Below are 23,158 nucleotides of genomic sequence, written 5' to 3'. Positions count from 1 at the left end.
ATCTGGCCTTGCAAATGATTCCCGACGATCGCTCCACCCGAGCAGTACCATGGCATGAAATGTACTCAATTCTGCATTTTATTGTGTCAGATGAACGTCCTGGACCTGGGAACGCCAGAAAAAAGAATACTAGAGAGCAGCAGGGCAGCCTAAATCATTCGCCATGATGTATTTCCTTTGAACCAGTTCCGGTTTCGTTTCCCACGTGACCAACCGAAGATGTATCCCGCTTGGCCGCCATGACTTTCTCTATTCATTTCTATCTCTTATCAGATTTAATACTGCACGGCAGTCGTGGGTCACGTGGCCTGCCCCCCTCCGGTAGCACAAAACTAGAACGGATGAACGAGGGGCGGGTCTACTAGGCGCATCCTTGCCTGACCTCAATGTGCTCATTTGGTACGCCGGCATTCGAGCGTACTAGGATAGTGTGCTAGAAAAGAAATGAGTGCCGCTTTGAATCTAACAAAATGATCTAATACGCTCTAACCAGCATTCGATCACGAAATGCGAGACCGCGGAGTTTATCCTGCGCATAAAGGAGCTCGTGCGTGCGATGGGTGGGAAGTAACGGCTGTCATCGCGCCACTGGTGATTCAACGGCGTAGCGGCTTGACTCCGGTCCTGAAAAAAGTCTGCTTCTCGAGAGTCGCTTGATCGCCTCAGGAAGCGTAACGGCAAAGGGCGACTCCGAACCAACGGAATGACCAAGTCAGCTTCCCAATTTCTTTCCGCGAGAACTACTGCCCTACGGTTTCGCACTTTCAGTTTCGCCAAAGAAAGAAAACTATCCGGCAGATTAACGGCAAATTATAGTCCGTTTTCTCTTCTTCTAGAGAGATAATCATACAGGTAAAGCAAATATATATCCGAAATGCTTATGCCGATATTAAGGATCACCAAGTTAACGATGGAAATAACATCTCTGATGATGTGCAGAATACACGGTCAAAACTTTCGGAGGCCGGACCTAGTTATACACCAATCTTGGATTATTCGTTGTCTCAGTCAGGGCTAAAAATAAACTTGGTAACCCTGTTCTGCAAGAACGTCACGCGCAACCTATGAGAAGGAATGAGCAGCGTCACAATAAAAGCGACCCGCCGCCAAGTATCGATGACAATGTGGGGTTCTGATTTCCTAAGCCCGAAGTCGCAGCTCTGAAATGATTCCCATTAGCGGCAGCCGCATTTTCGTAGGGGCGGAGGGCAGTAATTTGCTGAGCACGGAGCTATATGCGTATTTCAGAGAACCTCGCATCGTCAACAATGTAAACCTTAGCCTCCCATTCGAGCCTCTTTTGAAAAGGAATGGTGACTCTCAGAACATTACACCACAACATGTTGTGAAAACAAGAACGAGAAAAGAAATAAGAAGACCTATCTTACTGTCTGAAATTCTTGCGTCGGAGGAGGGTGCGAGGTATCGGTGGCCGACTGAGCTTTTCGCTGTGCCCCGGTTGGTGAGGGCGCGCGTGTGGGAACGATCAAGGTAGCATATTAACGCGACAGCGTTAAGGAGCTCGTGTCGCAGAAAAGCCGGTGTCGTCGGCGTCAGCGGCGTTGGCCGTGAGTGATAAATCCCAGAAGGCACTTTATAAATAAAAGAACATCTTTCAAGATGGGCTGGTGGGAATCGAACCAGGGTCTCCGGAGTGTGAGACGGAGACGCTACCACTCAGCGACGAGTTCGTTCCTTCACAACGGGACAAAATCGCCTCTAGTGAATGCGGTGTTGCCTTAGAAACATGCCGTAGAAAGTTATACTGCGGTTTATATTGGTAATTATGACCATGTAACTTACAGAAGTCGCAGTTTCACGAGTAGCGAAGTATGTTTCCGCTAAATTTCTTCTGCGCTCTGCGCACACGCAGAGCCATCTTGCGGCAAACACACAAGACCCTCTCCTCGCAATGTGCGGCGCTGCCCCGACACGTGGCGCGCCACTCGCCCCATGACCGCGTCCGCCTTCATGGCGCGTCGGGGCCCGGCTATCTCTGCCGATCGCGACGTTTGGCTGGCGTAGCGCGTTTGAGTAGGCGGTGCGAACGGGATGCGATAACGCTATCGCGTTCCACTCTTGAAGGCGAAGCTTAAGCATCCTCAAATTTTTTTGCCTGTAAGTTTATCTCCTCTGCGCAGGTATGAAGCAGAAAGCTACGGAACACCGGCCACGAGCCATGTTCGCGTTATTAGAATACTCGGATATTAGGATACTCGGACGCCGCAACCCGAAGGTCTCTGTCGCTGCGTCAGAGACCTAGGTTGGCGTACCTCGTCTGGGACGCAAAGAATCGTCGGGCCATATATCCTACCGTCACGATTCTCCATGGTCTCAAGAGTTAGATGGACACACACGCATGAGTGTTGCCTTGGCAGTTCTGTGGAGGCAGGCATAAAGAATCGGGCAGCGTCGTTATTTGGCAGAGAGTTGAAAGAGTAGGCATATGTACACGACGTACGCAGAAAAGTAATTCTAGTCGTACATGAATGTCACAAATAAATGTATTCCTTCTCCTTTGAAAGTGCATCCGCAGTGATGCCAGTGCTGTGGTGTCAAAATATTGAGCACATTTGTTGAGACCCCAATAACCTATATATCTATACAAGCACGCCATAATGCGTTGTCCAATAATCGCATGAATCGCTAAACAGCACGTCCATGTTTTATTTCTCGACATTCTTAATTACATAGTTTTGGAGTTGACGTTTCTGCCTATAGCGCTAATAAATTTCATTTTGCGATAACAGTGCTTCTTTATTTTGTATATACTACTTTTGTTTCCAATATTCCTCTCTAACTTTTGTTTCCTATACAGTCACAGCTTGTGACACAACATTTACAAAGAAGACAGGATTTTTCTTAACTACGGCACACCGAAATTCGCGTACCATATACCACACTTCTTAAACCAACACCGTTCCGTAATTCCGTTAATTGATGAAAGTGCTTGGATTCTTGTTTTTAAAAAGAAAACGCAAGCGTATTTATTAACAACCAAAGCTAAGTTCACACCATTTATACTGCTTTGTCTATCACATTTATGTTGTGTTTGTATCCAAATTTTTTGTTTTATTTTCAGTCTACATGTTATGTGGGGTGTTTTTATTTCTATAATGTTTTCATATGCAAACCATTTGTACATATTTTTAAAACTCATGGATTTACTTCTGTTATCCCCTCGTGATGTATTTTTTTCCCGACCTCTCTGTAAATGTTGTCTTGGTTAGGACAATGTCGAGGTGTGTATAAGCGGCAAATGGGGCGAGGGGACAGGTACTATACGTCAGGCTTTCTGAGCCTTTACGCCAGTCCCCTTGGTAACTACTGAACACTGATCGCCTTAATAAAGATGAATGAACGAATGCTGTCATACTAGGAACCAACCAAATATGTTCTTTTCGTGGAAGCATTTACTCTTCCACACAGACACAGTGGTTGTGGCATCATACAGAATTTCCTGATCGATTCCAACTGACATTGCATAGATAAGTGTGAGCGTTTTTTTGGTTTAACTTTTCTTTTCAATCATTGATTGGGAGTATTCAAATCCACTTTTTTTTTCACTCGCTATTCTTCTTCGCACGTTAACACAACATCAAGCCTTTCTCGTGTGACTTACTTTTTTTTTTGTGAGCCGGTTGGCATCTGCAGCTCGGGACCCTCGTGAAACATCTCCATCCTCAGAACTCCAACCTGTCGCTAATCCCGGTTGGGTCATCGTCCCACTATGCCCGAAACAGGAGAACTAATCGCCGCGGTATCCAAGCCAAGAACTGCACCGCCGGCGAAAGGATCGAGGAATCTCTCTTCCCCGAAGAATATGATTGACGTATATTTGGACTGGGAAAAAAAGTATGTCACACGTGGACGACACGAATGAGACGCCCTAAATGCAACAAGCTGCTGCGCCGTCAGTGTTCATCACTTATGCGATTGTTTTCACAAAAGCCATTCAAGAGCGCTCCCTGATGTGCGACGCACCGTTCACGTGGGAACTGCTTGCCCAGAAGTTTGGCGAGTGAGAAGTGCCGATGTGGATTGGGAACCAATTTCTGCATCGTTTATTGTGGATGGATGGATGAAAAACATTATTAGGGTCCTTTAGGGCGCGCACTAGCGCGCAGCGGGCCGAGTCTCTCCGCCGCGTCGCGGGCCCGTTGGACAGCCCATAACTGATCTTCGAGGTTGGGGCTGTGTAGGACCGCATTTCAACGTGAAGAAGTGTTGTTTTCATCGCTGTGTAACGCGGGACATCGCCAGAGCATGTGAGGTAAATTCGCTAAATCATTGCATAGTGCGCATACATTTGTTGTCTGAATTTCGGGGTACACCTTGTGAAGAAGTAGGGGGTTTGGGTAAGCCCCCGTCTGTAGAAGCCTTAGTGTCAAAGCCTGAGGTCTATTGAGTTTGCAGTGTGGGAGGGTGTAGATCCTCCGAGCCAAGTAAAAGTGCTTAGTAATTGTGATCATCGAAAAATACGTCTTTGTTGTTCTCCTGCTTGTCATTTACGTTGCCAGACATAACGTGAGTGAACCACGACTTCAATTGTGTTATACCGGGGCTACAGTATGGAGATAATAATAATAATAATAATAATAATAATAATAATAATAATAATAATAATAATAATAATAATAATAATGATAATAATAATAATATAGTAATAATAGTAATAATAATAATAATAATCAGCCAGGCTACACCCACTGCAGGGCAAAGGCCTTTCCCATACGTCTCCAACTACCCCTGTCATGTGCTAATTGTCGCCATGTTGTCCCTGCAAACTTCTTAACCTCATCCGCCCACCTAACTTTCTGCCGCCCCCTGCTACGCTTCCCTTCTCTTGGAATCCAGTCCGTAACCTTTAATGACCATCGGTTATCGTCCTTCCTCATTTCCTGCCAATGCCCATTTCTTTTTCTTGATTTCAACTAAGATGTCATTACCTCGCGTTTGTTCCCTCACCCAATCTCCTCTTTTCTTATCCCTTAACGTTACACCCATCATTCTTTTTTCCATAGCTCGTTGCGTCGTCCTCAATTTAAGTAGAACCCTTTTCGTAAGCCTCCAGGTTTCTGCCCGGTTGAGTACTGATAAGACACAGATATTTTACACTTTTCTCTTGAGGGAGAATGGTACCCTGCTGTTCATGATCTGAGAATGCCTGCCAAACGCGCCTCAGCCCATTCTTATTCTTCTGATTATTTCAGTCTCATGATCCGGATCCGCAGTCACTACCTGCCCTAAGTAAATGTATTCCATTACCACTTCCAGTGCCTCGCTACCTATCGTAAACTGCTGTCCTCTTCCGAGGCTGTTAAACATTACTGCAGTTTTCTGCAGATTAACTTTTAGACCCTCCCTTCTGCTTTGCCTCTCCAGGTCAGTGAGCATGCGTTGCAATTGGTCCCCTGAGTTACTAAGCAAGGCAATATCATCAGCGAATCGCAAGTTACTAAGGTATGCTCCGTTAACTCTTGTCTACAATTTTTCCCAATCCAGGTCTCTGAATACCTACTGTAAACACGCTGTGAATAGCATTAGAGAGATCGTATCTCCTTGCCTGACGCCCTTCTTTATGGGGATTTTGTTGCTTTCTTTATGGAGGACTACGGTGGCTGTGGAGCCGCTATAGATATATTTCAGTATTTTTACATAGGGCTCGTCTACACCCTGATTCCGTAATGCCTGCATGACTGCTGAGGTTTAGACTCAATCAAACGCTTTCTCGTAATCAATAGAGGTACCACTCGGCTACTCCATTTGTCTATATTATACGGCAAAAATAGATAAATAATTCATAATTATACAATAAATAAATCAAAGACAAATGACAATGAATCTAATAAACACAATGGCACCGCAATGGGGAGTACCACCTTCTCTATATGAGGTAGGCCCGATCAATCACCGTTCACTTCAAGTTCCGTCCACAGTACAGTACAGAGCATGCGTGAGTCACATTAAACATAACCGTATACTGGACTGCTAATCACAAGCGCTGACCTGTACTCCTGCGTCCACTAAAAGATACTTTTAAGAACATGCTCGTATTTTGTTGCATATGGCTTGATGACCACGTTCCAGGTAAACGTTCCAATGGACACGGCTGTCCAAACTTCCTAGCATTTCTTCGTTTACGTTCTTCTTACTACGACGTAGTTTGGGCACTCAAGAACACCGTGGCCGACGTTCTCAGTTTCATAGCCAAATCAGTACTCAGGGTAAGTGAAGCTGCGTACCCTGTACATGAAACTATCTGCGTATTCAAATTCCGGTCGAAATTTGTTAATTAAGGGCCCGTTCACACTTGCGAGTCGCGAAGGGCATGGGACGACCGTCAGTCGCCTACGACAAGGCAACAGCTCGACGACACCGACGTTCACACTTGCAAGGGCGACTTCAGCGACCCGCGGGTCACCTTCTCGTTCTAAACGAGAACTCTCGGGAACGACGCGTTTCGTGTTTGCCGCCGGCGACGATAACCCGATGCACAGAGTATCGTGCGCTGTTGCCGGGGCCTCGCTGATTGGTTTAGCGGTTTGCGACTCGCAATCACAAGGCTGGAAATTCGAGCAGCGTGTGCGAGTGGCCTGCGACCGTCGCTTTTCGACCAGAGCGGTCGCACGACCTCTTGCATTGTAGAGAGAGAGAGAGAGAGAGAGAGAGAGAGAGGAATGGAAGGGAGGTTAACCAGAGGGAAAGATCCGCTTTGCTACCCAACGCTGGGGAAAGAGGGGGAGGGAGAGGTAAAGTGATAACAAAGTAGAGATAAACAAAGAAAGGAGCACAGACATACACTCACAGTCGGTCACTGTCGCCGCATACTGTCACCGCACCGCACAGTAGCACTTACAGCACTGTGAACATCTGTTCATGCTACAGCCACTTGTCCAATTCTGTTGCCTTTAAAATCTTGCATAATAAATAGATGAAGCAGGCACGATGTCGCCGTGATGAAACTTCCTTGTTCTCTTCCAGCTTGGCCGCCGCCATCCGGCGCCATCCGGCGTTTCTCAGATTATCTTATTCTTCAGCTTTGGAAAGTTCCATCATTGCCATTATCGGCGTTGCTTATCGGCATCTACCGATACGTGTTGAATTCCCTGCGTGGATAAATTTAATACGTAATAGTGTATGTTTCGAAGCATCACTGTCGAACCACTTCTGCACAGAACACTGGGCAGACACTGCGACTTCGTTGGCTTTTCTCCCTGCCATTTCTTCTAAGCACGATTGTCCATCTCTGCGCATTCACTTCATCGACGCGCCGCCTTGCAGGAGAGAGAGAGAGAAATACAGAGAGGGAAAGGTAGGGAGGTTAACCAAGGACGTGCCTGATTGGCTAACTTACACTAAAGGAGTGGGAAAGGGGAAAGGATGTAGCACATTCTTGCGAGCAGCATACCCCGTTGTCGATGCACTATTTGCAATAGATCACTCTATCCAATGCGACGCTCAGTTCGCTGGGTTACTTCGTGCCGTTGCCTTCCGCGGCTTATTCCGCTACGTAGTTACTTCAGTATCTCCAAAATTCGAATAATTTCTATAAGACGCTGAGCACGTCTCGAACGCATCGCAGACGAACCAGCGAAGTCACCTACAAGGTTTTCACCTAAAACGTCTGGTCTCGGAGATAGTTCGAAGCGGGATTCGGCGACCGGCTTGCGGACAGACTCAGGGATGGGCTCGCGCACTGGCTCGGAGCTAGAATCGGATTCACTGCCGGACTCTGAGTCGGACTTGGACTCGTCGCGCAAGTGAGTCTTGCTGACATCCGGGTACTCCGATGGGACAACCGAAGGGTAACTCACGCACCGTGTGCCCGCCTGTCGTATCTCCATGGCTTCCACCATTTCCCTCGCTTCCCTGTCCGCGCCCGCGGCGATCAGTTGGCAACTGTGGAAATCGGGGGTGCAACCGCAGTACAAGCAGTGCTGGACGAGCGTGCCTCCACCGCCGGTGTTGCCAGCAGAATTGCTCAGAGCGCGGACGAGGTCGCGCTGGTGCTGCCGCAGTCGTTCGTTGACGCACTTTTGGGTCTGTCCGATGTAGCACTTCCCGCACGTGAACGGTATCTCGTACACCACGGACATCTCGCATTGCAGGAACGTCGTCCTGTGCCTTCTCGTGCACCGCTCCGCGCGGCCATCCGCTTCGTCGCCGTTATCGGCAGTGTTGGAACTCTGGCTTGACATCCTCCGCGTACGCAGAGGCGGACGAGAATGAGCGCCGACGCCCCGACGATCGAGGGCGTGTTGTCGCGTAGCTCCGACCTCCCTCGCTCGCCTGCCGCCTCCCTCTCCCTCTTTGGCGCTTTGCATATGGCACACTCTCTCCGGTTTTCGCGTGCGCTGTCTCGCGCCTGGTTTTCCGACCTCTGCCGAGGTCGTATCTCTTTTCACTGTGCTCTTGACTACGACAATACCTCTATACCGTGAAATGGCCGCGATAAGTAGAACAATGGGGCACTTTTTTGCGTCAGAGTGTATGTGTGCTGCAGTCTTAAGAGGCAGCTCTATAGGCTCCGCGCCAACTGCGTTATCTCTGTTGAGGTGTATGTGACGAGCAGATATTACTCATGCTCGTTGCGTATCGAAATGTCTGACACGCCTCCTTTGACTAATGCGGTATCGACGGAATTATTGAATGCGTCCGGTGCTTTTGTTCTCGTTACCACGTCGAGCGCCGCCTCTATCCGCACAGCATTAAGCAGGCTGGACTGAAGGCCGTTTTCAGAAGCCCCCCCCCCCCTCCAAAAAACCTGGCACTGCTCGTGCTCAACAACGCTCTATCGCCCGTTTCTAGCCGCTTCCATTCACACTCGCCAGTCCCCACTAACACCCCTTCTCGCCTGCCTTCACCAGCCCTCACTCGCGTATACGATCACGTCCACTCGCACTCGTCGACAGACACTCAGGTTCACCCTGACGTCCATTCAAGGTCACCCCAAACTGACCTTCGATCGTACTCACGTTAACCGACAGCTAGGTCCGGTAGGTGCCCACCTTGCGCTCACTCACCAACGTTTTACTCTTGTTCGCACTCACGTGAACTCACGCCATTCAACATACGCGGTGTCACTCACGTCACTCACGGCCTCACGCTCGCGAAACGAGCGTGCAGAGGGCATGACTCAGCGTGCCCGCGAGTGAGCATGCCGACCTATGCACTGGGCAACCGCTGAGACGATATCGATGAAATTCGTTGAACTTGAGCTAGTTCTATCGCTTGTTCGTAAGAAGGTTCCATAATTTTTTTACAACGATTTCCATCGGGAATCAGTAAATTAATAAATTAAATGACAGAATTCAAAACTTGACTGCATTCATGATGTCAGTGACGTAACTGGGAAATCTTTTTAACTTTCCTTTATTGATGAAAAGTGTTCGATTAAGTAAAGATGTATATTAAAGGTCAAGGAGGCGTTATGTAGGCAAAGGGGATAGAGAGGGCGTAGATGAAAAAACAACAACCGTAGGTTATATTTTTAGGGGTTGACCACATAAAGGCAACAGACAATGAAGCCAAGGCAACCATCTGGGAAACTAACTGTGGTTGATGATTAACAAAATCGAACCCCTCTGTTCCCCTTATTATCTCTAGGGACTGTACTTCGCGCATTATCCTTCACAAGTAAAGTACACTGATACCACTTGAGAAAGGGTGTCAGACAAAGACGCAATCTCTCAAACTTTACTCACTGCTTGCTCGCAAGAGTTATTCATGACCCTAAACGTTGGGAGAAATCGCATACAAGAATTAACGATGAGGATTTCGCCCACCTGCGCTTTGCAGATGACATTGTGCATTTCGGCAAGGCTTAAGATGGCTTAAATAACAAACAACAAATTAGAAAAACATAACGAGCAACGACTATACTGATAATTTTTACGAAACAGTGGGAAGAAAATAGAGCGCTGCCTATTAATACTCTGGAAAGGAAACTTAGAGGGACATTGATTAAATAATATTTGTAAGGTAAAGGGAGTGTAATACTCTAGAAGCGCTCGTTGTGACTCTTGAGTCCAATGTGTGCTTTTTTTATGGTCTTGCGAATTATATAGTCCAACGTTCAGCATTGTGTGTGCGCGTGCGACAACTGCGCAAGTCGGGGTATCTGGACGCCATCTCAGCTTTATGTTGTAGTAAACTGGCCGATCAGACTGGAAAACAGAGCCACCGAAACATGCCAGAGCAAGAAGCCTGTGGCATGTTGAAGCTAACGAACTTGGCATGCTCGAGAAGTAACCCACTTTTCTCGCATTTAAAGCATTACACATGTACGGACAAGGATGAAGCAAGACCAGAGGCCGGTATATCAAGGGTCTATATTATATTTCCAGTTTTTATTTTGACGATGATTTGTTTTCTTCATGAAAGAAAGAACAGAATCACCGGTTCAACCTCGTATAACCACATTTTTTTCCGGCGAAGGAAAAGATTTGGATTGTATTTCGAAATATATGTGAGGTGAGAACACCTACAATTACTTTCGCATCATCTGTGGGAGAATTAATACCTGAACTTGCGAGCACGTAAATAAATATATTTTTTTCTATCACCATCAATTACGTGTGTACTCATCACTTGTACATTTATAACACCCGAATCTTACACCTCTCTCCATTCTTACAATGCAGACGAATTTCATAACCACGTGTCATTAATATAATCTAAGGCCATCTTCCCAATAATGAATCTCACAGCCCCAAATTACATGCACCCCACCACTTGAATTCTAATTGCATAAGCGAGGATAAAAATACCCAAAGGATGTGTTCTGCCTGAATTTTCTGCTACGCTAAGTTTGACACCACACAATTCTGGTTTAAGAACAGGAAAGTTAAGGAAGACAAAGCACATAGTGGCGTTTTTCTATGCGTTGAAGCGGATTTTCTATTATTCGATCATGCTTCAGAAAATTAATTATCTTTGATTACAGCACAATTTATATTTCACTCTAACAATCTTCTTTTTTCTAACGAATATATATATTCATGGTCAGAAGTGAACAACAAGTTTGCATCTTTGTTCGTTTATGTGGAACGGTTTACGTCCGGTGTGTTGATGGTCGATGCTCATTTCTCTTAAAGAAAATATTTTCTTTAAGAGAAGGGTTAAAGTAGCATATTCTATGAAAAATACATAAAAATACAAACACAAAAGAAAGACAAAAAAATACCTACGACGTAACCAAAGGTCAGGTAGATCTAGTGTTCTTTTCATAGATGTGACGGTAGAATGACGTGAATAATTTGAGAGAATAAAATGGGTGCCGCGGTTCTGAATCCTTTCTGAATGCTTTCAAGGGATATGGTAAGATTGGCATGAGCATGCCGGTCTCGTATGCATTGTTGTTGCGGATAACGCCAGCTTTTCTGCCTAAAAAGACATGAAATGCTTGCGCATTAAAAATGCAATGCATACACACATTGCTCAATGCGCGGACGTGTACACGTTACCCACATTTATGCATCAATGCGTTCAATACCCTTCAGTCGTCGATTTAACACCCTTCTTCGAGCAAAGTCACGCCTTATGTATGGTATACACCCTTATGATAAAATTTTTTGCCGGAAAGGGTGCTAAAAGGGTGTGGGCGTGGGTGTAAATGACGAAAACACCCCTTTAAGACCCATAAGGGTGTTGAAATGTTTAGTGTGTATATAACATAACGGCAACACCTACGCGACGTCGTTTACCGCATATGCACTTTCCGAGCGTGTCGCTGCGTTCCGCAACGATCCATTCGAACCGGTACATCCTCGAAGAGCCATCGAGATGACTACGAGCGGCTTTAAGGCCCGTCACTTTCGCGTAGCGAGTGCGTTCATCGCAGCACCCATGATCGGTCGTTCGAACGCTTTCTTTCGCCATGGCAGACCCCGGCCTCAACCCTGACAAACGCCGTCATTGCAAACGGAGAGGCGCCGATGAATCTAGAACCGGTGGCGCGCGTCCCATTGGCGATTGCCTCACGAAGTTACCCGGATGAAAACACCGCTCCGGACAAAGTCCCGAAACTGCGCGCCCTGGCCCCGAACCGCGGCTCCATGACGTACAGTAAAGAGCAAAACCTTACGGGATACGGTTTTCCCTTCAAATGTGAATTCCCACACTGTTAAGGCATGACACTTCGTATTTAACGAATCACTGTGTACGTGGCGAAGGCTTCTATACGTGCTTGAACATATAATTCGAGGCTGTGTGGTGGCCACGCTTCGCTAGAATTCAGCTTCTTGGCAGACCCTGCGTCCCGTAAACTTTTGCGGTTGACTGTACGTCCCGCGAGGATTTGGCTGCGCTTTCCTCGACCCGCGACCCGTTGAGTTGGTGTATACCCGCCACCGAGCGTTCGCGTCTGCATCGCTTGCAGGGTGGTTTCGGCCAGGGCGATGCTGCTTCCCTGCGGCCACATCCCTGTGCGATTTGTGCTGCCCGGGAGGAGCCTTGGGCGAGCAGACTGTCAATCAGCCCTTGGAAGACAACGTCGACGAAGGCGGGGGTGATGACTCCGGTTACGTACGTGTGTCCGGCGGATGGGGCGCGGTTCGTCGAGCAAGAGCTCGCGGATGTGAGCTTCCGCCTGGAGCACGTGCAGCGGGAACCTTTTTTTTTTATTGAAGTCAATGTTAGGAGAGGTTGGCGCCTTTATGTGGTGGCACCGGCTACTCTTTGTCACTTGGTAGATGAAACAAATTTGCGCAAAAAGGGAGAATAGCGACACTAAATATAACACTCAGTAGAACACCGGATCAATAAAAATATACAGTCCAACAATACATCATCATCATCATCAGCCTGGTCACGCCCACTGCAGGACAAAGGCCTCTCCCATACTTCTCCAATAACCCCGGTCATGTACTAATTGTGGCCATGCCGTCCCTGGAACCTCCTTAATCTCATCCGCCCACCTAACCTTCTGCCGCCCCCTGCTACGCTTCCCTTCCCTTGGAATCCAGTCCGTAACCCTTAATGACTATTGGTTATCTTCCCTCCTCATTACATGTCCTGCCCATGCCCATATCTTTTTCTTGATTTCAACCAAGATGTCATTAACTCGTGTTTCTTCCCTCACCCAATCTGCTCTTTTCTTATCCCTTAACGCTACACCCATCATTCTTCTTTCCGTGGCTCGTTGTGTCCTCCTCAATTTAAGTAGAACCCTTTTCGTAAGCCTCCATGTTTCTGCCCCGTACGTGAGCACTGGTATGACACAGCTGTTATACACTTTTCTTTTGAGGGATAAAGGCAACCTGCAGTTCATTTTCTGAGAATGCCTGCCAAACGCACCCCAGCCCTATCTTATTCTTCTGATTATTTCAATTTCATAATCCGGATACGCGGTCACTACCTGTCCTAAGTAGATGTATTCCATTACCACTTCCAGTGCCTAGCTACCTATCGTAAACTGCTGTTTTCTTCCGAGACTGTTAAACATTACTTTAGTTTCCTGCAGAATAATTTTTAGACCCACCCTTCTGCTTTGCCTCTCAAGGTCAGTGAGCATGCATTGCAGTTGGTCTCCTGAGTTACTAAGCAAGGCAATACTATGAGCGAATCGCAAGTTACTAAGGTATTCTCCAGTAATTCTTATCCCCAATTCTTCCCAATCCAGGTCTCTGAATACCTCCTGTAAACTTGCTGTGAATAGCATTGGAGAGATCGTATCTCCCTGCCTGACGCCTCTTTTATTGGGAATTTGTTGCTTTTTTTATGGAGAACTACGGTGGCTTTGGAGCCGCTATAGATATCTTTCAGTATTTTTACATACGGCTCGCCTATACCCTGATTCCGCAATTCCTACATGACTGCTGAGGTTTCGACTGAAACAAGCGCTTTCTCGTAATCAATGAAAGCAACATATAAGCGTTGGGTATATTCCGCACATTTCTGTATCACCTGATTGATAGTGTGAATATGGTCTATTTTTGCATAGCCTTTACGGAATTCAGCCTGGTCCTTTGGTTGACAGAAGTCTAAGGTGTTCCTGATTTAATTTGCGATTACCTTAGTAAATACTTTGTAGCCAATAGACAGTACACTGATCGGTCTATAATTTTTCAAGCCTCTGGCGTCCCCCATCTTATGGATTAGGATTATGTTAGCGTTCTTCCAAGATTCCGGTACGCTCGAAGTCATCAGGCATTGAGGATACAGAGTGGCCAGTTTTTCTAGAACAACATGCCCACCATCCTTCAACAAATCTGCTGTTACCTCATCTTCCTCAGCTGCCTTACCCCTTTGCATAGCTCCCAAGGCTTTCTTTACTCCTTCCGGCGTTATCTGTGGGATTTCGAATTCTTCTAGACCATTCTCTCTTCCATTCATCGTGGGTGCCACTCGTACTGTATAAATCTCTATAGAACTCCTCAGCCACTTGAACTATCTTATCCATATTAGTAATGATATTGCCGGCTTTGTCTCTTAACGCATACATCTGATTCTTGCCAATTCCTAGTTTCTTCTTCACTGCTTTTAGGCCTCCACCGTTTCTGAGAGCATGTTCAATTCTATCCATATTATACTTCCTTATGTCAGCTGTCTTACGCTTGTTGATTAACTAGGAAAATTCTGCCAGTTATATTCTTGCTGTAGGGCTAGAGGCTTTCATACATTGGCGTTTCTTGATCAGATCTTTCGTATCCTGGGATGGCTTACTGGTATCCTGTCCAACGAAGTTACCACCGACTTCTATTGCACACTCCTTAATGATGCCCACAAGGTTGTCGTTCATTGCTTCAACACTAAGGTCCTCTTCCTGAGTTAAAGCCGAATACCTGTTCTGTAGCTTGATCTGGAATTGCTCTATTTTCCCTCTTACCGCTAACTCATTGATCGGCTTCTTATGTACCAGTTTCTTCCGTTCCCTCCTCAGGTCTAGGCTAATTCGAGTTCTTACTATCCTGTGGTCACTGCAGCGCACCTTGCGGAGCACGTCCACATCTAGTATAATGCCAGGGTTAGCGCAGAGTATAAATTCGATTTCATTTCTATTCTCGGCATTCGGCCTCCTCCACGTCCACTTTCGGCTATCCCGATTGCGGAAGAAGCTATTCATTATCCGCATATTATTCTGTTCTGCAAACTCTACCAATAACTCCCCCCTGCTTTTCGTAGAGCCTATGCCATATTCCCCCACTGACTTGTCTCCAGCCTGCTTCTTGCCTACCATGGAATTGAAGTCGCCCATCAGTGTAGTGTATTTTGTTTTTTCTTTACCCATCGCCAATTCCAGGTCTTCATTGAAGCTTTCGACTTCGTGGTCATCATGGCTGCATCTAGGGGCGTAGACCTGTACGATCATCAATTTGTACCTCTTATTACGTTTCACAATAAGACCTGCCACCCTCTCGTTAATTCTATAGAATATCTGTATGTTACCAGCTATTAATCAGAAGTCCGACTCCTAGTTATGGTCTCTCCGCTAAGCCCCGCTAGCACAGGACGTGCCCACTTTTTGGCACTGCATATGCCTCTTTCGTCCTCCTAAGTTCACTGAGCCTTATTATATCCCGTTTACTGCCCTCTAATTCCTCCAATAGGACTGCTAGACTCGCCTCGCCTCACTAGATAACGTTCTGCGTTAGACGTTGCCAGGTTCAGATTCTAATGGCGGCCTGTCCAGAACCAGGGATTCTTAGCACCCTCTGCTACGTCGCAGGTCTGACCGCCGCCGTGGTGAGTTGCCTAGCAGCTGCTGGGGACTGAGGGCCGGGGTTTGATTGTTGTACTCATATAGGAGGTTGTGGCCAAGTACTGCACCAGGGTGGCCAATCCTGCTCTGGTGAGGGAGTGCGTTACCGGTTCTGGTCACCGGGATCAGGCCGCACTCCAGGCCTGTTTATGCAATTTTATCAACACGCGGATTTTTTTTTAATCCGGAGGAAAATTGTGCGGCACCAGGATTCGAACACCGGTCATCTTGCGCGCGAGGCGGATGCTCTACCTCTACGCCCCCGCCGCACCCTTTATGCCTTTATGTGCTCTTTGCTAAGTGCTTGACATGTGGAATGTTGCCTGCAGACTGAAAAATTGTCAATGTTGTTCCTATTCCGAAGTCAGTACCTGGTAAATCTGTGTTTAATTATCTACCGGTGTTCTTGAATAGTGTACTTTGAAAGATCTTTGAGCTTGTACTTTTTAGCAACATCATGGCTAAGTTAAAATTGTTTTCCTTAGTGATCCCTCAGCAACACGCATTTCGAAGTGGTTTTTCTTGAATTACTCAGCTTACAGAATTAACGCACGACCTAGCATCCACTCTTGATAAAGGGGGTTGTGTAAATTGCGTTTTCTTTGATTTCAGGAAGAACTTAGTGCCTCACTGCTTGCTGCTAGAAAAATTGGTGTGGTACAACATAAATAAAACGGCTGTTGCATGGATAAAAAAATACTTAAATTGTAGGACACAACACCTACTCGTTGGCGGCATCACTTGAAGATAGCGATACAACATCACCAAGCAACCTGTTCCACTCTGTGACTGTCTTAGGAAAAAAAAGACATCTTAAAAAGCTCCGTTCTACATCTATACTCATTAATCTCGAGTGGGTGATCGCGCCTGGCAGAAATATGCCAGTCATCATGACTGCCACATTTCTGCTTGTCATTTACGTTGCCAGACATAACGTGAGTGAACCACGACTTCAGTTGTGCTATACCGGGGCTACAGTATAGAGGTACAACTCGGCAACTCCATTTGTCTATACTATACGGCCAAAACACATAAATAATTCACATATTACAGTAAGTAAATCAAATGATCGACAATGAATCTAATAAACACAACAGCACCACAATGGGGACTTTTCTTGGGGTCGATGCATGCCACTAACCCAATGATAGATACACCTCGTTGTCCTGGTTAGCGGAGTCCTCCACATACTAAATGGGTGGTACGTCCAAGAACTCACCGCTCATTTCAAGTTTCGTCCACGGTACAGTACAGAGCATACGTGCGTCCCTTTAAACACAACTGTATACTGGACTGCTAACCTCGTACCTCTGCGTCCACTAAAAGATACTTTTAAGAACATGCTCGTATTTTGTTGCATATGGCTTGATGACCACGTTCCAGGTAAACGTTCCAATGGACACGGCTGTCCAAACTTCCTAGCATTTCTTCGTTTACGTTCTTCTTACTACGACGTAGTTTGGGCCCTCAAGAACAACGTGGCCGACGTTCTCAGTTTCATAGCCATATCAGCACTCAGGAGAAGTGAAGCTGCGTATCTCTGTACATAAAACTATCTGTGTGCTCAAATTCCGGTATAAATTTGTTAATTAAGGGCCCATTCACATTTCGAGTCGCAAAAGGCATGGGGCGACCGTCGATCGCCTACGACAAGGCAACAGCTCGACAACACCGACGTTCACACTTGCAAGGGCAAGCTCAACGACCAGCAGGTCGCCTTCTCGTTCTAAGCGAGAACTCTCGGGAACGACGCGCTTCGTGTTTGCCGCCGGCGACGACAACCCGATGCACAGAGTATCGCGCGCTGCTGCCACGGCCTCGCTGATTGGTTTAGCGGTTTGCGACCCGCCATCGCAAGCCTGGAAATTCGAGCAGCGTGTGCGAGTGGCCTGGAACCGTCGCTTTTCGACCAGAGCGGTCGCACGACCTCTCGCATAGTAGAGAGCAGGGGCGTGGCCAGGGGGGGGGGAGGCTTATGGGGCTTCAGCCCCCCCCCCCAAAATTTTTTCGTGCTGTCTATGCACCGCCGACCAAAGCAAGCCCCGGCGTTGAAAATCATTCTGGATTTTGTCTAGAATGTCTTTTTCATGCTCGAAAAGCCATTTCACCGCAAACATTGCTAACTCAGGCTGGATTTCGCGCCAGGGCCCATGTACCGGAAGTCACATAATTAATGAACATCTCGGTTATCGGCTCTTGTGTGCGCAATGGATGCCCAAGATTTTGAACCACCACCAGAAGTCGGAGCAGTTCGGCGCTGCCTTGACACATCTGATCGCGTAACGCAATGAGGGTGACGACTTCTTGTCTGCAATTGTGATTGGGGACGAATCATGGTGCCACTACTACGAGCCTGAAACACGATGGCAAAACTTACAGTGGAAACATTCGAATTCACCGTGCCCAAAGAAAGCAAAGGCCGTCATTTCCACCGGGAAGGTGTTGTTGACTTTCTTTTCGATCGTCAGGGACCATTACTGATAGAATTTGCTAAATCTTGAGAGGCTATCAATTGTTTCCGACATTGTGAAACGCCGGAACGGCTGCGTGTCGCAATCAAGAACAAACGACGTGGAAAATTGACGAAGGAAGTCATCTTGCTCCTCGAAAATGGCCATCCCCACGTCGCTGATAGGGTTAATACAAAACTGGCAAAGTTCAAGTGGGAAACGCTGCAGCATCCGCCATACAACTCAGACCTGTCACCTTGCGACTTCCACATAATTGCCCTACCGAAAAAACAGCTAAAGGGAACCAGATTCGTGTCAGAAGATGACGTGAAAGAGTCGGTTGCAGTCTTTTTGAAGCAGCAACCCAAGACATTTTGTGAGACGGGAATCACGCGACTCGTTAGTCAATGGGACAATTGTCTAAATGCTCATGGAGACTACGTTTAAATGAAGTACCCCGCTTGTCATATATTCGCATTGGCTCACTTTCATTGGACTGGCCCTCGTTTATTTTGCAAAACTCCTGCTTTTTATACGTGCTCTCTGTTGCGACTATAATTTCGGTGCAATTACTCACGGTACTCGACCGGTGACAGCTAATCCTACGTAATACATTGGAAAAATGACAACGTCATTGATATTTTTCACTAGTCGTTGCATATGTACAAGAATGTAAACACGCGGTTCTTGAACGACAGTTTCATTAACATATTTGTCCTCAACTTGTTCATTTCACGGCCTTTACATATTTCATATCAGCTACATGCGCTCCTTTGCTCGTTTTTAACTGATATAGTTCTAAAGTTCGTTTGATATTTTCTTTACTTATTAAATAGACAAAAAACATGAAAGCATTGATATAAGTTATATAGGGCACAATTTCTGGCACATACGAGTATACTCTTTTATGAAAAAACAAATATTTTACTTTTTTGACATTGCGTAGCGTTCAAGAATTCGTTAGCAGCATCTTTGGCAATGACAGCGCAGTTATTCATCTATTTGATCCCTTGACAAATTGTTTAAGAGGAAGCTTTAGCTCGGGCCCAACTCCGACGCGGCCTATTCAAATAAATTAAAAACGCAGAAACGCTTTTCAGAGATAACCCCTGGATCGCTTTTAATTAAATTTGTTGCATTTGAGAAAGTTAAATTCTAGTGTCTCTTGGAAGCGGAATTTCGATTTAGTGCTAAATCTTGTTTAAGATATGTTGAAAAAATCGAAAGTTTGAAAAAAATAGAAGCACGATGTTTACAAACTAGCAGCTCTGCATCAAGAACAGATATCGCGGCTCTGTAAACGGCATATATTATAACAGTCAAAGCGGATAAACTTGGCGCGTAAATTTGTATCTTACATGAATTGGTTACGTTGTGTACAAGTGTTCTGCAAAAGCCGCATTTTCATATTACTTATCTTTTTTGAGATTCAAGTGTAACAAATCAATTTTGTCCGCTCTAGATGTACTATTAGGTGCTATTCACAGAATTGTGACATCATTCTTCATTGTTGAGTTAGAGTTTTAAACTTGGTAGTTTCCTTTGCGAAAAATGTGCGATTTTGGTCGATTTTCAATAAAGAATTGACAACTTAAATGAAAAATTTGAAACCAGCCATCACTAGAACTGAAGTTTTTCTTTTAAATGCAATAAACTTCGCCGAATTTGATGCAGTGGTTGCCGAGAAAAAGGAATTCCCCTTTTAGAGGAACTTCAGGGAGCTAAAGCTTCCTCTTTAGAGGAAGCTTTAGCTCGAGCCCAACTCTGACGCTGCCTATTCAAATACATGAAAAACGCAAAAACGTTTTTCTGAGGTAACCACTGGGCAGATTTTAATCAAATTTGTTGCATTTGAGCTAGAAAGTCAAGTTATAGCGACTGTTGGAAGCGGAATATTGAGTTATGTCCTGAATTTTGTTAAAAAGATTTTCAAATATACGACCGTTTGAAAAAAATAGAAGCGCGAAGTTTACAAATCCACAGCTCTGCGTCAAGAACAGATATTGCGGTTCTGTAAACGGCATCCACGAGATCATTCAAAGTGGACAAATTCCATATGTCATTTTGCATCTTACGTGAACTTGTTACGTTGGGTACAAGGGTTCTGCAAAAGCTGTATTGCCATATTATTAAATTTTTTATATTCATGTGTAACATATCAATTTTGTTCGCTTTAGATGTACTATGAGAGGCAATTCACAGAATTGAATTGCCCTTTTTCGTTGTTGAGTTAGAGAGTTGTAAACTTGATAGTTTCGTTTTTCGAAAATTTTAAATTCTTGCCAATTTTAATAAAAAATTGCCAACCTAACTCGAAAATTCGAAACCAAAAGACACTAGATTTTAAGTTTTTCCTTTAAATGCAACAAGCCTTGTCTAATTTGGTGGTGTGGTTGTCGAGAAAAACGAATTTTCCTTTTACATGTATTTAGATAGGAGCACTCGAGCTAATGCTGCCTCATAAGGAGGAGGCCGAGCTGCAACTTGAGCCCCCCCCCCCGAACGAAATTTCTGGCTACGCCACTGGTAGAGAGAGAGAGAGAGAGAGAGAGAGAGTGAGAGACAGAGAAAAGGGGAAAGGCAGGGAGGTTAACCAGAGGGGAAGATCCGGTTTGCTACCCTACGCTGGGGAAAAAGGGGGGGAGTTAAAGGGATAACAAAGTAGAGATAAAGAAAGAAAGGAGCACAGACATACAATCACAGTCGGTCACTGTCGCCGCATACTGTCACCGCACAGCACAGTAGCACTTGAAGCACTGTGAACAACTCTTCTTGCTACAGCCGCTTGTCCAATTCTGTTGCCCTTAACATCTTGCATAGTAAAGAGATGAAGCAGGCACCATGTCGCCGTGACGAAACTTCCTTGTTCTCTTCCAGCTCGGCCGCCGCCATCCGGCGTTTCTCAGATTATCTTCTTCTTCAACTTTCGCAAGTTCCACTAATGTCATTTTCTGTGTTGCGTATCAACATCTACCGATGTGTGTTGAATTCCCTGCGTTTAAAAAATTCCACATATAATAGTGTGTGCTCCGCCGCATCACTGTTGAACCACTTCTGCACAGAACACTGGGCAGACACCATGACTTCGATGGCTTTTCTCCCTACCATATCATCCAGGCCCGATTGTCAAACTCTGCGCATTGACTTTGTCGACGCGCCGCCTTGTAGGAGAGACAGATAGAAATACTAAGAGGGAAATGTAGGGAGGTTAACCAAGGACGTGCCCGATTGGCTACCTTACACTTAAGGAGTGGGAAAGGATGTAGCAAATTCTTGCGAGCAGCATACCCCGTTGTCCTTGCGCCGTTTGCAATAGATCACTTTATCCCAGGCGATGCTCAGTTCATCCGAAGTCGTACCATTGCCTTCTGCTTATTCCGTCACGTGGTTACTTCTGGATTCCCAAAATTCGAATAATTTCTATAAGACGCTGAGCACGACTCAAACGCATAGAAGACGAACCAGCGAAGGCCCCCACAAGGTTTTCATCTAAAACGTCTGGTGTCGGAGACACTTCGAAGCGGTATTCGGCGACCGGTTCGCGGACAGACTCGGCGATGGGCTCGCGGACTGGCTCGGAGCGGGACTAGGATTCACTGCCGGACTCTCAGTCGGACTCGGATTCACTGCCGGACTCTGAGTCGGACTCGGATTCACTGCCGGACTCTGAGTCGGACTCGGATTCACTGCCGGACTCTGAGTCGGACTCGGATTCACTGCCGGACTCTGAGTCGGACTCGGATTCACTGCCGGACTCTGAGTCGGACTCGGATTCACTGCCGGGCTCTGAGTCGGACTCGGATTCACTGCCGGACTCTGAGTCGGACTCGGATTCACTGCCGGACTCTGAGTCGGATTCGGACTCGTCGCGCAAGTGAGTCTTGCTCATATCGGGGTACTCCGATGGGACAACCGAAGGGTAACTCACGCACCGTGCGCCCGCCTGTCGTATCTCAATGGCTTCCATCCTTTCCCTCACTTCCCTGTCCGCGTCCGCGGCGATCACTTTGCAACTGTGGAAATGCGGGATGCAGTAGTCGTCGCAGTCCAAGTAGTGCTGGACGAGCGTGCCTCCGCCGCCGCCGCCGGCGTTGCCAGCAGCATTGCTCAGAGCGCGGAGGAGGCCGTTCTGGTGCTGCCTCAGTCGTTCGTTGACGCAATTTTGGGTCTGTCCGATGTAGCACTTCCCGCACGTGAACGGTATCTCGTACACCACGGCCGTCTCGCACGGCACGAACATCGTCCGGTGCCTCCTCGTGCACCGCTCCGCGCGGCCATCCGCTTCGTCGCCGCTATCGGCAGAGTTGGAACTCTGGCTTGACATCCTTCGCGTACGCAGAGGCAGGCGAGAATGAGCGCCGACGTGCCCGACGATCGAGGGCGTGTTATCGCATAGCTCCGACTTCCCTCGCTCACCTCCCGCCCCCCTCTCCCTCTTTGGCGTTTTGCATACCGCACGCTCTCTCCGGTTTTCGCATGCGCTGTCTCGCGCCTAGTTTTCCGACCTCTGCCGAGGTCGTATCTCTTTTCACTGCGCTCTTGACTGCGACAATACCTCTACACCGTGAAGTTGCCGCGATTAGTAGAACAATGGGGCAGTTTTTTGCGTCAGAGTTTACATGTGCTGTAGTCTTAAGAGGCAGCTCTATAGGCTCCGCGGCGACTGCGTTATCGCTGTTGAGATGCATGTGACGAACAGATATTACTCATGCTCGTTGCGTATCGGAATGTCTGACACGCCTCCTGTGACTAATGCGGGGTCGAATAAATTACTAAACGCGTCCGGTGCTTTTGTTCTCGTTACGACGTCGAGCGCCTCCTATATCCGCACAGCATTAGGCAGACTGGACTGAACACCGTTTTCAGTAGTCTTGCGCGTCCCTAGCCTAGAAGGCAACGAAGAAGTTGACAGGTCTCTGCGACACACTTCGTGGGTTCGCTCAAGTGTGCGCTTGACCAGAGCTCTCTCTCTCTCTATCTTCTCTCCTTTCTCTTTCTCTTTTAC

General features: G+C 46.7%; 1 protein-coding gene across 1 annotated transcript; it reads right to left on the bottom strand.

The window, feature by feature from the left end:
- Nucleotides 1-20,648: 20,648 nt before the first annotated feature.
- Nucleotides 20,649-22,585, bottom strand: LOC140213299 (uncharacterized). Its single transcript, XM_072284493.1, has one exon. It carries the CDS (start codon nt 22,475-22,477, stop codon nt 21,761-21,763), a length of 717 nt encoding a protein of 238 aa, XP_072140594.1. The 5' UTR covers nt 22,478-22,585; the 3' UTR covers nt 20,649-21,760.
- Nucleotides 22,586-23,158: the final 573 nt, after the last annotated feature.

This window comes from Dermacentor andersoni, chromosome 9, assembly GCF_023375885.2.
Source record: "Dermacentor andersoni chromosome 9, qqDerAnde1_hic_scaffold, whole genome shotgun sequence".
In the NCBI taxonomy this organism is placed as follows: domain Eukaryota; kingdom Metazoa; phylum Arthropoda; class Arachnida; order Ixodida; family Ixodidae; genus Dermacentor; species Dermacentor andersoni.
Note: the sequence above shows the minus strand (reverse complement) of the source record. Positions and strands in the feature narration are given on the sequence as shown.